Source organism: Neurospora tetraspora, assembly GCF_033439725.1.
Source record: "Neurospora tetraspora strain CBS 560.94 chromosome Unknown B0H65scaffold_8, whole genome shotgun sequence".
Lineage (NCBI taxonomy): Eukaryota > Fungi > Ascomycota > Sordariomycetes > Sordariales > Sordariaceae > Neurospora > Neurospora tetraspora.
The window spans coordinates 1,410,457-1,423,684 of NW_026944390.1; the positions used below are offsets into that span (position 1 = coordinate 1,410,457).

At 41.8% G+C, this 13,228-nt stretch overlaps 4 protein-coding genes across 4 annotated transcripts; 2 read left to right on the forward strand and 2 right to left on the reverse strand.

Moving 5' to 3' along the window:
* Window positions 1-240: 240 nt before the first annotated feature.
* On the forward strand, window positions 241-817 carry B0H65DRAFT_446088 (uncharacterized protein; the record flags this gene model as incomplete). The annotated part of the gene is made up of 3 exons (XM_062825786.1): window positions 241-247; window positions 312-545; window positions 669-817. 3 exons carry the CDS (start codon window positions 241-243, stop codon window positions 815-817), a joined length of 390 nt encoding a protein of 129 aa, XP_062677644.1.
* Window positions 818-1,214: 397 nt separating this feature from the next.
* Window positions 1,215-4,426, reverse strand: B0H65DRAFT_314699 (uncharacterized protein). Its single transcript, XM_062823349.1, has 3 exons — window positions 4,235-4,426; window positions 3,987-4,157; window positions 1,215-3,932 (listed from the first exon to the last, which is right to left on the reverse strand). Exons 1-3 carry the CDS (start codon window positions 4,283-4,285, stop codon window positions 1,665-1,667), a joined length of 2,490 nt encoding a protein of 829 aa, XP_062677645.1. The 5' UTR covers window positions 4,286-4,426; the 3' UTR covers window positions 1,215-1,664.
* Window positions 4,427-10,517: 6,091 nt separating this feature from the next.
* B0H65DRAFT_552674 (vacuolar ATP synthase subunit D) lies at window positions 10,518-11,714 on the forward strand (the record flags this gene model as incomplete). Its single annotated transcript, XM_062829903.1, has 6 exons — window positions 10,518-10,532; window positions 10,619-10,731; window positions 10,811-10,821; window positions 10,893-11,277; window positions 11,342-11,382; window positions 11,446-11,714. 6 exons carry the CDS (start codon window positions 10,518-10,520, stop codon window positions 11,712-11,714), a joined length of 834 nt encoding a protein of 277 aa, XP_062677646.1.
* A 307-nt stretch (window positions 11,715-12,021) lies between these two features.
* On the reverse strand, window positions 12,022-12,966 carry B0H65DRAFT_512079 (uncharacterized protein; the record flags this gene model as incomplete). Its single annotated transcript, XM_062828547.1, has 3 exons — window positions 12,022-12,419; window positions 12,490-12,803; window positions 12,935-12,966. 3 exons carry the CDS (start codon window positions 12,964-12,966, stop codon window positions 12,022-12,024), a joined length of 744 nt encoding a protein of 247 aa, XP_062677647.1.
* Window positions 12,967-13,228: the final 262 nt, after the last annotated feature.

Sequence of the window (13,228 nt, forward strand, 5' to 3'; positions counted from 1 at the left end):
CCGAGATACCTAGTAGTCATCCTGTCAGCACTACACCTCTACTTATAACCTAAAGACCACTCCGACTCGCTTATCAACCACTCTCCACTACTCTTCATCTCTATCTCTCTGCCATTATCCATCTCCAGAATTACAATCTCCACGTCCCATCTCACGGACCCATAATCTATCTACCATACCAGTTAGTACGACACTTCGAACGTTGAGCCCATCAGAAAACTCGCCAGAGACTCCGACACCATGTCTGGTAAGTAATCCTCTCTGGAAATGCAGATAAGAGCATACTCTGACTCGACTTTGATACTTCACAGAACAACAGCAAAACAAAGCCCCCATCACCATCGACACCACCAGGACGACCACCACCTCCTGGGAGGACCCCAACACCATGACGCAACAAACCACAACCACCCACAGCGAACAACAACCGGTACAACATCGCAATTCGGAAACAGCAACTCCCACATTCACCAACTTCAGTCCCGTCTCGGCTGCTTCCGACTCTCCCACCTCTCCGGCAGACCGTCGGATGAGTGCCGAATGGGGTAAGTTTCAATCACCATTTCCCCTTTCCCCATCCCTTTCTTTCTGGGTGTTTTCCCCCCTCCGTCACTATCATCATGCCCGACCCAAGAAAAACTAACCTGACTCCTTTTTCGTCGTTGCAGACGCCTCAAAAGTACCACCAAGCCGCTTCCAAAAGCGCAAGGGATCCATCTACGCCGTGCCCAAGACGCGGGACGGCCACATTGACGATAACTATGCCACTGCCTTCCATCAGAAACACATGGAGAAGGGATATCAGAATGTGAAGTAAGCGAGCGAACGGAAATGGGATGGGAACACAAGATGGCATTGGACAGGAAAAGAATTGATATGAGGGAGGGAGGATATGTTGAGATGATATCCGGTTGTTCGATGGGTTGAGTTGGCTTTTGTCGATTGTGTGCGTGTTAGTTTTGGTTGATGGTGGGGAGGAGGAGGGATGCTTATATGACATGATCGTTGATGTTTATCTTCCTGATGGGCTGTACTATCACTATTTCCGATTGACGGTATTCGTTTTCTTCTGTTTTGGAATAGGAAATCCCTCTCAATGAGATATGAACCGAGATCTTCTCCACACGCGAAGGGTAGCAGATGTGCTTTTTGCTATCGATATTGTTGTTAGCTCGAAGCATATGAAGTTGATCATCCAGGCCTGCTGTGTTGTGTTTATTAAAGATATAAAGGAGTAGCCGTGACGTTGCTCAACTGTGCCACATACGTCTTCATGGTAAATTGGAGGGAGGTTTGTTCTTATGCACCCCGAAACCCCTAGCCTTCATCCCCCTTTTCCCTTGTCTGCCTGCGTACAGTCAAAAATATTTGGGCAGTATCCACGAGCCGCCAATCCCTAGTTCCTGTGATGAAAAGAAACAGAAGAATTCCATCCCCTTGCCTCCCCTGTCAGTCCAGTTCAATGGATGGGAGTGTAGTGAGTGAGTTGTGTTTACGTGATGATAAATGTTTAAGTAGCCGGCCCCCTTCCCAGTTCCAGTCTATGTACAATACAGGCCAACCTCGCCGTGAAAACCAGAAAAACCACGCACAAGAGCCCGAACCCAAGAAAAAACGACAAATGAGAAGCTCTTCAGAAACAACAAAGAAAAAAAAAGTAGTGATCATTCATCCATTTCATCAAGATCGATAGCATCCGGGTTATGAACCTGAACAGGCTGAACCGGCATGCTACCGCCCTTTGGTCCTTCCGAAGCAGCCACAAAGCCCACGGGCGCGCGCGCCTGTCTCTCCAGCGCCGCCATCGCGTCCGCAACCTCGGCGTCCATCTCTCCTCCTCCATTTCCTGCTGCCTCCTCCTCCATCCGCTTCTGCTGACTCCTCGCCAGTGCTTGGGAAGCAATGAAATTGACGTCCGTGTTGTACTGCGCCTGCACGCTTCTCTTGATGCGGAGCATCTCCTTGTAGGTATCCTCGTTGCCGTGTTGGACCTCGAATTGATCCCACTTGGCCCAGAAGCCCGGGTTCGTGCGCGGGTCGCAGAACTGCGAGGCGTGGCCGTAGATGGCGCGGGCGCGGTCGATCTCGCCCAGCCGCTTCTCCATGTCGGCGAACTTGAGACACATGTCGCGGGCCTCGGCGTCGGGTAAGGCCGCGATGGCGCGCTCGTAGATGGGCCGCGTCGAGGGCAGGCCGAAGTTGGAGGCTGACTTGGTGATGTAGAAGTTGAACATGTCGGCGCGGTCCTCATCGGCGACGGCGCGGGTGGCGCGCTCGTAGATGCGCATGGCGTGGCGCGCGAGGCCGCGCTCCTCTTCGAGGTTGCCGTACATGAGGTAGATGACCTTGGCGAATTTCGGCGGGCAGTCCTCGACGGCTTGCTCGAAGAGATCGCGGAGGCGCTCGATGCTGATCTTGCGGTCGACGGCCTTGGTGAGGTATAGGTTCCAGAGCTCAAAGGCCACAGGGTAGCTGAAGAGTTCGAGACCGCGCTCGTAGATCTTGAACGACTCTTCGAAGTACTTGTGCTCCTCCAGAAGGTTGGCGTAGTTAACCACTGTCTGGGGAGTGGCGATGCGAAGTTCGAATATCCTCTCGTACACCTTGCGGGTCTCATCCAGGGAGCTGACACTTTCCACAAGGTCAACGTAGAAACTCCACAGCTTCCAGCTTTTGTGAACTCTTTGTTGTGGCGAGAGTGTTTCGTCGAAGTAGTCCACCGTAGACCTCTTGGGCGCCTGTACCGCCTTTGCCATGACCTTCATGGCCTCGTCGAAGCACTCGTTTCGAAGCTCCATCTCTGCCCACTCGATCCACATGTCTGCTAACTCTGCAACGGACTTATAAGGGACCTTGATGGCCTTCTCCATGATTCTTCGGGCACTTGAAAGGTCCCCTCCGGCCTCGTAAAATTTGGCGTAATTGGTCCATAACTGGTGAAGTGCGCCCACTGCCTTCTTTGGTTGGATAGCTTCAATAGCATCAAGGTAAGTCTTGACAACCTCCTCCTTATTGTCGCCCCACAGAGCCACACGCTTCTCCCACTCCGTGACATTGTTGGGGTTTTGCCTCAGGAGAACATCGTTCAAGAGGAAGGGTCGGCGGTCCATCAGATGCTCGAACCGCATCATCCGGATATCCAAATCGAAATCAGCCACCTCGTCCACCTCTCCCTTCTCAGCCCGGGTCGATGCCATCTCCATCAGGGCGCTAATGATGGACTCCTCAAACTCCGTGTACGAATCGAAAACGAGGGTGAAGTCTCGAACGGTCATGACGGTCGTAATGCCCTCCTCGAAAACATCTCGTGCGCGTTCAAAGCTACCTCGTCGAATCCAATAGGTCGCCAAGCCGCACCACAGCTTACCCCTCTGGTCGGCAAATCTTTCGATACCACTGCGAATGATCCGTTCGACGTCGATTCCCGTCTCATGCCCCGTCTCCACCTCCGTCGCATGCTCGACCAGCAAATCTACCATCTCGCTCCACAGCTCGTAGTGTCCCTTGCTGTTTTTGCTCGTGAATCGCGGGTTGTTGAGGATCTCGATGTACTTGTGGACGGCTTCCGTATATAGCCCCACCGTTACCAACAACTCGATGAAGTCCTCGGCATCCTCTGGGTGAACCTGCATGTACCTGCGCCAGATCTTGACGGCCGTCTCGCCTTCGGCCGAGTTGGCGAAGGGTCGGTACAGAGCCCATATCCTGTTGTGTTGCGTAATGGGGAGAGCGCGGAGGGCCCGATCGAAGGTGCGTCGTGTGTGTGTCACAAGCGGCTGCTGCATCAGAAACTTGAGATACATCTCCCATATCCTAGGCATCTTGTTGAGGAGGATGAGCGCCCTCTCAAAAAGGCTGTTGACCTTTTGGTACTCGGAGGCGAAGATGGCGGCATTGAGCTTCGAAACGTGCTTCGTCCTAAGCCAGAGGTACTGGCGACCAAGTCAGTTGGCATGTTGGGCCATGGGGAAAGTTCCGGCACTCACCATCTTCCAAAGCTTATAGGATCGAGGAAGCTGCACACAGGCGCGCTCCATGATATATGCCTGCTCCTGGACCGTCCCATTCTGAAGCTTGTACTCGATATATGCAAGCCATGGCTTCGTGCTGCCGGGGTTACGGACGATGTCTTGTTCGTAGGGAAAGTCCTCCTCGCTCTACCGGTACACCAATCAGATGGTCAGTTTGTCTTTCTGTAGCAGAGACCTTGGACAAGAGGAGGGAAAAGACATACGACCAAGGAGAGGTCTGGGCGACGGTCGGAGGCGCGTGAAAGGATAGACATGGCGAAGGGTGGTCCGCGTTGGACTGCAGAAGAAGACCGGGAGTGGCGTCGCTGGAGGAAGGAATAAAATCGATGTTCAAGGAGCAAAGGTCCCTAGAGGCATTCCTGCCGTATTCCCACGATTTTGGGCCAGCCTCTCGACAAGATTCGGAGAATGGGCGGACGGTGACGGGGTTTCGTTTTCGCTGGCTTGTTGTCGCTGTGTTTTGTCCGTGATTCTTTTTTCTTGGGAGCCCGGCACGTCTCGAAGTTCAACCTTGTTCACACGAGTTTCGCGAAAGCTCAGACCAGCCTCCCATTTACGGAGTTAGAGCGATCATTTGGCAGATGTCCCGCTAAACAAGAGCCAATTTCAGTGGGGTTAATTGCTGATAACCTCCCAGACCTTGGTGTCCGATGTGACGGTGTAGAATTGATTGATTGAAGAGTGTGTGTAACTGATTCGCCCAGAAGGTATAGGGGGTGTTGGGGTAACCCAAATATGCCCAGAAATCAGGCAATATCAGGTGGCTAGAGCGCTAACCTCCATATAGTATAGCTAAAACCACCCTTAAATTTAATATACTCCCTTACTTGTAGACCTTCTAAATAGGGTAAAAGTAAAGCTATTTACAAAGTCTCTCTTCTAGTACGTTAATTTCTCTAGCTAAATTGTGAATATCCTCTAGAACATTATCCGGAATCTCGCTATCCATTCCTATCTCCTTACGAGCTAGTATATTCATTATTCTTTTTAATTCCCAGAATTTCTCGTAATTTAATTATCCTTAAACCTTCGTTAATTTATCAGCTAGTATCTTCTTTGTTTCTAGATATTTAATTTCAATCCTTCCTTCTATAATCTCCTACTTTAATTAGTAATAATAGATATTAATATACTTTAATTTAGTTATTAACTTTATTACCTTAATAATTAATATACAAATCGTTTATATATTATTATAACCGATTATAGGTATATTCTTACTGAGGGGAATATTAATCTCTTTATATAAACGTATAATAGCGATAGCTTCCTTAGTGCCGTTTGAAATCGATAATAACTCTATTTCTATTATTAAAGTAAATACTGTTATTTATTTAATTATACCCTAATAAATTAGATTATTAAAGAGCTTAATTATAAATTTATATAAATTCTTTCGATTTAGAGGGTTATTAGCGTATAATGTATTTGAAATAATTTTGAATTTCGTTAATTTACTATAATAGAAGGAGAAATTAAGGTAGTATTAAAGGTAATATAGAACTTTATTAATAGCCTTATGATATTGAAGACCGGGATTATAATTATAGTGAATTAATCGGCTAATGGCGAAAGTAATATTAGGCTGGGTAATTATAGTAGCGTATATTATAGAGCTAATAATAATTTAATATTCCCAGATTTTATTAAAAGAAGCTACGCTATTATAAAGTATAAGTTCTTTATTATTTATCGGAATAAAGGCGAAAGTATAGGGATTTTTAATTAATTTAAGAATTTTATAAATATATTCCCGTTAAGATAATTAAATATAGTTTACCTTTCGGTTTGGAATAATTTCGATACTTAGAAATTATTAAAAACTATTACTATTAGTAAATTTATATTTTTCCTTTAGTTTCTTCGTAACTTAAATAATTATATTCTATTATAATTTGTTGAAAGTGAAGATAATATCGTTAATATAATAGAAAATTAAGATTCTATTATATTTAAAAATATACGGGTCTTCAAATAATAGTTTAAACCCTAGGCTTTTAAAAATCCTATTAAATTCTCGTTACTATAGTAAAAGAGTTCGTCGGAAATTATAAAAAGCCTTAAGGATTTTAAAGATAATATTATACTTTTAATAATTAGGAAGTATATATATATATATATATTTCTTTATCGAAGTAAGTATTAACGAAAGCGTTTACTATATTATATTAAATAAATTCGAAATCGAATTTAATAATATAAGTGATAATTAACTAGAATAACCGATTAACTAACGTAAAAATATACGTCTTTTTACCGTAATTATATTGTTAATTTCCTTTAATTACAAAGCGAACTTTTACCTTTAATAACCGATTATATTTATTAAACTTATATATATATATTTATATATAATTAAAGATTTAAAAACCCTTAGTACGGAGAACGTCTTCGTTAATTTTAACTTATAACTTTAAATTTTTTATAGCTATCGAAATATATTTCCTCTATTTATTTAAAGAAATTACCTGAATTATAATATTCGAAATTGTAATAAATCTTTAAGATTAAAGGAAGGTTTTAATATTTAATAGGATCTAATTTACTACCCTTAGAAATTAGGCAATTAATTTCTACCTTCGTAATTATTTTACTTTACTACTACCTAATTAATTAAATAAATTTCTTAGCGTTAAATCTAATTTCTTATAATTCGAAGGTCGGGAAGGAGATAAACTCTCATAAATTTATTATAAAGCTAATAATAAAAGTAGTTAATAATATATTTAACGGAGTAGGGTAATTAAATATAAAATTAATAAATATTTTATTCTAAATAGTAAATTCTATTAATTTCGAAATAGTTTCGTTATTATCTTTTTAAAGTTCGTTATCGAAGAATAATAGTAAAAAAGGGGTAAAATTATTATTTTCTATATTTTACGTTACATTAAAGGGTTCGAAATATTATATAAATAGTTAAGAAGGTTAATTAATTCGGTTGAATAAATCGGTAATTTCGTCGCTAATTAGCTTTAATCTTTCTTTAAAATTATTAAAGTTCTCTAAATAGACTAAATCTTCGTTAAAAAGTATATTATAAATATAAATAATATAATTAGTCTACGGATTCCAAATTTAATAAATAGAAGAGGTAGTATAGCCAATAAAGAATCCAATTTAAACTTTTAATTGAAATTTCTTATACCGTTACTTTTTCTTCTATACGGTACTCATTATTATATATATTTTATAACCGTAAATACGTAAATAATTGAAATTAGGTTTACGGGGTTTAGTTTATACTCCTTTATAATAAGTTACGAAAATATAAAACTGTTCGTATAATAATATCTAATTATAAAAATACTTAGGCAATTATTTAATAAAGTAAATTAAAGTTAAAATAATTTAAAATTAGAAATTATAAGGGAATTTAGCGCTACTTGTTATTATATGCGCTTTTTCTTTAATTATACTCCTTAAACGTTTAGTACCGCCGTTTTAAATTTAAATATTAAATATTAAAAGTTCGAAAATAATAAAGCGTATAGCTAATTTATCCTTAATATATTAATTATTAAATTCGTTATCATACTTAACGTATTTAACTTTAATCTTATACCGGTAATTAATTACATCAATAACTAATAAAAGTTCTTTAATGATAATTTCAATTATCTGGTTCGATATATAAATATCCTAAATAAATTTAATCTATTAATAAATAATAAATATAATATATTTAAAATTACTTTTCCTCACTTCGTATTCGAAGAAATCGACGGCGAAATCTTCTCCCGGGCCAAATCCCTTATTTCGTAATTTTCGTTTAATTTATTATTTAATCTTTAAAATACTATACGTATCGTATCAATAAATAGCGGGCGCTTTAAATTTAATGCCTTCGATATTATAAAAGTATTTAAAGATTTGAAGATTATAGTAACCGAATCGTTTTTATTAGAATTTAGCGGGAATTTCATATATACGACGGCCGGTAAAGGAATTAAAGTAATTTCGACGAATAAAGAAAATAGTATAATTAAAGGAGAAGGGTAAATATTCGAAGACCGTTTAATAATAGATTCTTTAAAGAAATAAAAGAGTAAGCCGTTTAGCTAATAGAAGTAATTACTAAAGGGTTTATAATTTTAATAAAAATTTTATTTTCGAAATAGGCGTAATAATATAAAAATTATAATAAAGTTAAAGTAGAAAGCTACCTTTTTCAACCGTAGTTTTAAAACTCCCCTCTCTCCCTATACTTTTACGTTAATAATTTTAAAACCCTAAATAGGTATTTAAAATTTACTAATCTAAACGTCGTCCTTTAGGGACGCTATTCGAAATAAAGAGAAATAATTAATTTCGTTAAAAATAAAAATAGAAGCCTTAGAATCGAAGATTATAGAGTTTTTAAATAAGTAAATATTAACCTTACCACTACTCGCGTTAAAAATATTTTATTTAACGAAAAATATTAAATTGTAAATACCGATTTCTTATCTCCTTTAATTTTTCGAAGCAATAATTTACGTAAAGGTAAAAAAGTAGTCCCGTATTTAATTTTTAGCCTTCTTAATCTCTTTACTAATCTCGGGATATTTTTTAAGATTTTTATTAATAAACTTCTAAGTAAAGCTACTTAATTTTTATTTAGGAGTATCCTTAATTTTAAATATTAAATACTAATAGCGCCTTATTAAATAAGGGCTTCGCTCGTAAATTTTATAAAATGGCGTAGCGCCTCTTCTCCTTTTTGGCCGTAAAGAATCTTTTATATTTTTATCCGCATTATGTTTTTTCTTTACATTTACCTTTTACTTCTTTTTACAATTAAAATTAAAAGTATCCTCCTTATTAAACGCGAACTTTTACGAATTAAAACGGCTAATACCTTAAACGCTACGAACTATAGCCTTCTTAGAATTAACTAATAATATAGTACGTTCTAATATACTAACCCTTTTACAATTAACGGATACATCCTTATATTTTAAAGATATCTCTTCAAATTCATTATCGAACTTCTAAGAATTACTAATTTAAATAGGCTTATGTTTATAAACTATATCGATAAAGTCAGTACATTATAAAATAGGGGAAATTATTTTACTAATTCTAAATCTTTTCCTATTTATAATAAAGATTTTCCAATCAGATAATTATTTTTCAAAATCCTTAGGTTACTTTTTTATAGTTTCTTTAATAAAGGTTTAATAATTTCGATGATTTTTAGCGATTTAATTAATAAGTAGATAATTAATTTGACTCTTAATTTCTCTAAACTAATCGCGGGTAAATTCATCCTATTTAAATAAAATATTAATATAATAAGCGGCGATATAAGTATTTATCCAATTACGAATTCGGGTATTAGCGTCGTCGAAGTCTTTCTAATATTTATAGTAAACGTTATATATATTATTAATTTAATCGTACATTACTTTCCTAATAACTATTGAATCGGTAGAGGGGTTAATAATTATATCCTCCCTAATATCTTACTTAATACAATATTTATTATCCTCCTCTTCCTCTTTTTCTTCTCCTAAACTTCCTTTCTTATCGTCTTCGTTAGCGCTGGTAGCGGCTTCTTCTTAAAGTTAGGTAGCAATAGCAATCTCAATAGTAGTACCATTTATATTAGTAGCTATAATAGTAGTAATTATTACGATTATAGTTATAGCCTTCACCTGGATTCCTCTATTAAATTTAATAAACTCCTTCTTTACTGCTAAAAAGCGGTCCTTTACTTATTTAGTAAAGAAGAAGTCTTCCAGCTTCGGGGGTAGAACCCTTTCAATTATAAGTTTTCCTTTAAATAGCCAATTACTAAAATCCTAATTACTACCAACGAATCTCTTAAGAACTTTATACTAACTAGGCTAGTCAATAGGAGCATTAAAGATAACCGTAATAATTTTATCGGTGGATTCTTTTAATAAGGATATAACTAACGTTATTAATTTTGTAGGAATATTACTTGTAATCGATAATCATGGTATTAAACGTGAATATGTAAATCAGATTGTTAATTGTCTGATGTAATGGTGTAGAATTGATTGATTGAAGAGTGTATGTAACTGACTCGCCCAGAAGGTATGGGGGGTGCTGGGGTAACCCAGATATGCCCAGAAATCAGGCAATATCAGGTGGCTGGAGCGCTAACCTCCATATGGTATAGCTAAAACCACCCTTGAATCTGACACTTGGCAGCTTGGGGACCCGCAGCAGGTGCCAGCCGCATCCCCGGGAGGCCTGGATCCAGTTGTTACGTAGGGCGGACTTGCAGTGGGCGGCCAATCCGATCCACGACGCCATCACCTTGGAACGACCCCCGTCTCGAACTCATCCAAGCTCCAAACATCGAGCTCCACTGACCACGGCCCGTCCCTCCTCCAGTCGATATCGAACCTATCTGTCGTCGTCGCGATAGCCTCACGACTCCTACAATCATCATATACTGGCCCTCTGGACCTGTTGTCGCCTTAGTCTCTTACCCCACCTCGAGTATACCTTGACCATTGCCGGATCGCAAACATGTCTGGAGCTGCGGTATGACATCCATCCTGGCTGCTGGTCCCCCGCAATCGACAACAACCGGGTCCATGGCGTTGACTAACAATGGGTGGTGGTGATAGGATCGCGAGGCCGTCTTCCCTACACGGCAGTCCTTGGGTATTATGAAAGCCAAGCTCAAGGGCGCCGAGACGGGTCACAGCTTGCTCAAGAGAAAGAGTGAAGCTCTCACCAAGTCCGTTGTTCCTCTCCCGGCCCATATCCATCCGTACACTTACACAGAGCTTGGTGCTAACAAAGTTTACTTCAAACAGACGTTTCAGAGGTACATATCCACTCGAGACCACTAAGACCCTTCACACATAGAGACTCTGACACGTCCGCCACTCCTTACAGAAATCACCCGCCGAATCGACGAAGCCAAGCGCAAGATGGGCCGCGTCATGCAGATCGCCTCGCTCTCCCTCGCCGAAGTTACCTACGCCGTCGGCGGCAACATCGGCTACCAGATCCAAGAGTCGGCCAAGTCGGCGCGATTCCGCATCCGCGCCAAGCAGGAGAACGTCTCGGGTGTGCTGCTCCCCACCTTCGAGGCCTACCAGACCGAGGGCAACAACGACTTCGCCATGACGGGTCTGGGCAAGGGTGGTCAGCAGGTGCAGCGGTGTCGCGAGACGTACGCCAGGGCGGTGGAGGCCCTGGTTGAGCTGGCTAGTCTGCAGACGGCGTTCGTTATCCTTGATGAGGTCATCAAGGTCGTCAACCGAAGAGTTAATGCGATGTAAGGCGAACCCTCTCCGTCTTTCTTGAAAGGTAGAATGGGAACACTAACACAAAGTTTCTAGTGAGCACGTCATTATTCCTCGGACTGAGAACACCATCAAGTGTAAGTTGATGTCATATTGCTCAAGGCTCTGACACGAGGACTATTTACTAATAGCTATGATAGATATCAACTCGGAACTTGACGAGCTTGACAGAGAGGAGTTCTACAGACTCAAGAAGGTTGCTGCCAAGAAGCAACGAGACAATGCGGAAACCGACGCTCAGATGAAAGCAAAGAAGGCAGAGCAGCAGCGGTTGGCCCTTGCGGAGGCTGAGAATGCTGAAGGTGAACAAGCGACCGAAGCACCCGCAGCACCAGAAGCGACCGACCTGCCAGAAGATACCCCTGCCGATATTTTGGCTGCCGAGGAGGACGAAGACATCATCTTTTAGTTTGATGTCAACTTGTTAACGTACTGGGAACGTGTGATGGCTGGACGGACTGTCGATGACGATCAAGAATGTTTTGTTTGCATGAAATTGTGGAAGCAAAGGGCATGGGCGCAATCAAGGAGTTTGTCTTGTTTTTATTCTTGTTGTAGCATTGGGTATCTAAAGAAGGCGCTTTGCGAACTGCCCAAGTGGTGCCCATTATCAACGGAAACCTTTTATCCCACTCACCTATACTGTGCATAACACGAGTATCGCACAATATCACCTCCTTTTGTTGACTTTTTCCAGGCATGCTTCCAGGCATGCTCTACTGTCTCTGGTAGGTAACCTTCATGATCTTCTCGCCGTTCTTCAGAGCCATGCCGGCCGTGTTCTCCTTGGCGGTGATGGCACCAGCCTCGGCGTCGTACTCGACGAAAGCAATACCGCTGCGACCAGGCACAGTACGGACTTCGCGGAAGCCATCGAAGCGGGAAAAGATGGCTGTGAGGTCGTCCTTGGTGAAGTCGTCGGGTAGGTTCTGAACGAAGAGAATACGGTTGGGAGGCAAGTACTCGTCTGGGACGACAGCAGCAGGTCCCTGGCCCGTAGCCTTGAGGCCGGCACCGCGTTGGTTCTTGGCAGGGCGCCCGTCGGGGGCGGCACCCTGGAGAGGGCGCTTGAGGCGGTTTTGCTGTTCGGCGACTTCGAGGGCTCTCTTCTTGTCTGTAGCGGTTGATTGTCAGATCAAATACGCTTGTTGCCAAGTGAAGATCGGGAGATGAAAGGAACATACCCTTCTCAGCAATGCGCCTGCGCTTGTGCTGGTCAAACTCCTCCTCGTTGCCAGTCTGAATAACGGTAGCGTCGCTCCTCGTCCGCGCCAGGGCCACCACCATGGGCTTCTCAAACAGCTCGAAGCCCTGGAGATCGTCGACGGCAGCTTGAGCCGACTCGGGCTTGTCAAAGACCACAAAGGCCTGGCCCTTGGCCTTGAGGTTGGTCTTGGCGACGATATCAATGACATTTCCGTACTCGGAGAAGATGGTGCGCAGGGCCTCCTTGAGGGGCTCTGGCTTGACGCGCTCCTCGAGATTGCGTACATAGACTCTACACAAAACGCGAACATGGGTTTGGTTAGCTTGATCGTCTCCTGGGATTACCTCGTGACTAGCTAGACTAGAGAAAAACACCCGACACCAGCCAGTGCTTTGTATGTGTCGGAGTGCAATGACACATACGTAGCGATGGGGGCCTGTCCTGCTGAAGCCATTGTTTCGACGGTTTAAAAATAGCGGTTTGAATGGTACGAAGGATCTATCCGTGTGGTCGTGAGGATCGCAATATGCTGTTGCGCAAGGGTAGGATAGGTAGAGGTATGTAGGTGTTGTCGTCGGTTATCACCGAGCAATCTTGAAGTGCAATGTCCAAGTGTAAGTTGTTCCTTGGTGGAGACGCTAGAAATCAATCCAGCAAGGGACTCGAGCGTTCAGGAGGCGCCACCTGGGCTCAGCTGCGCGACGCGACGCTAACAG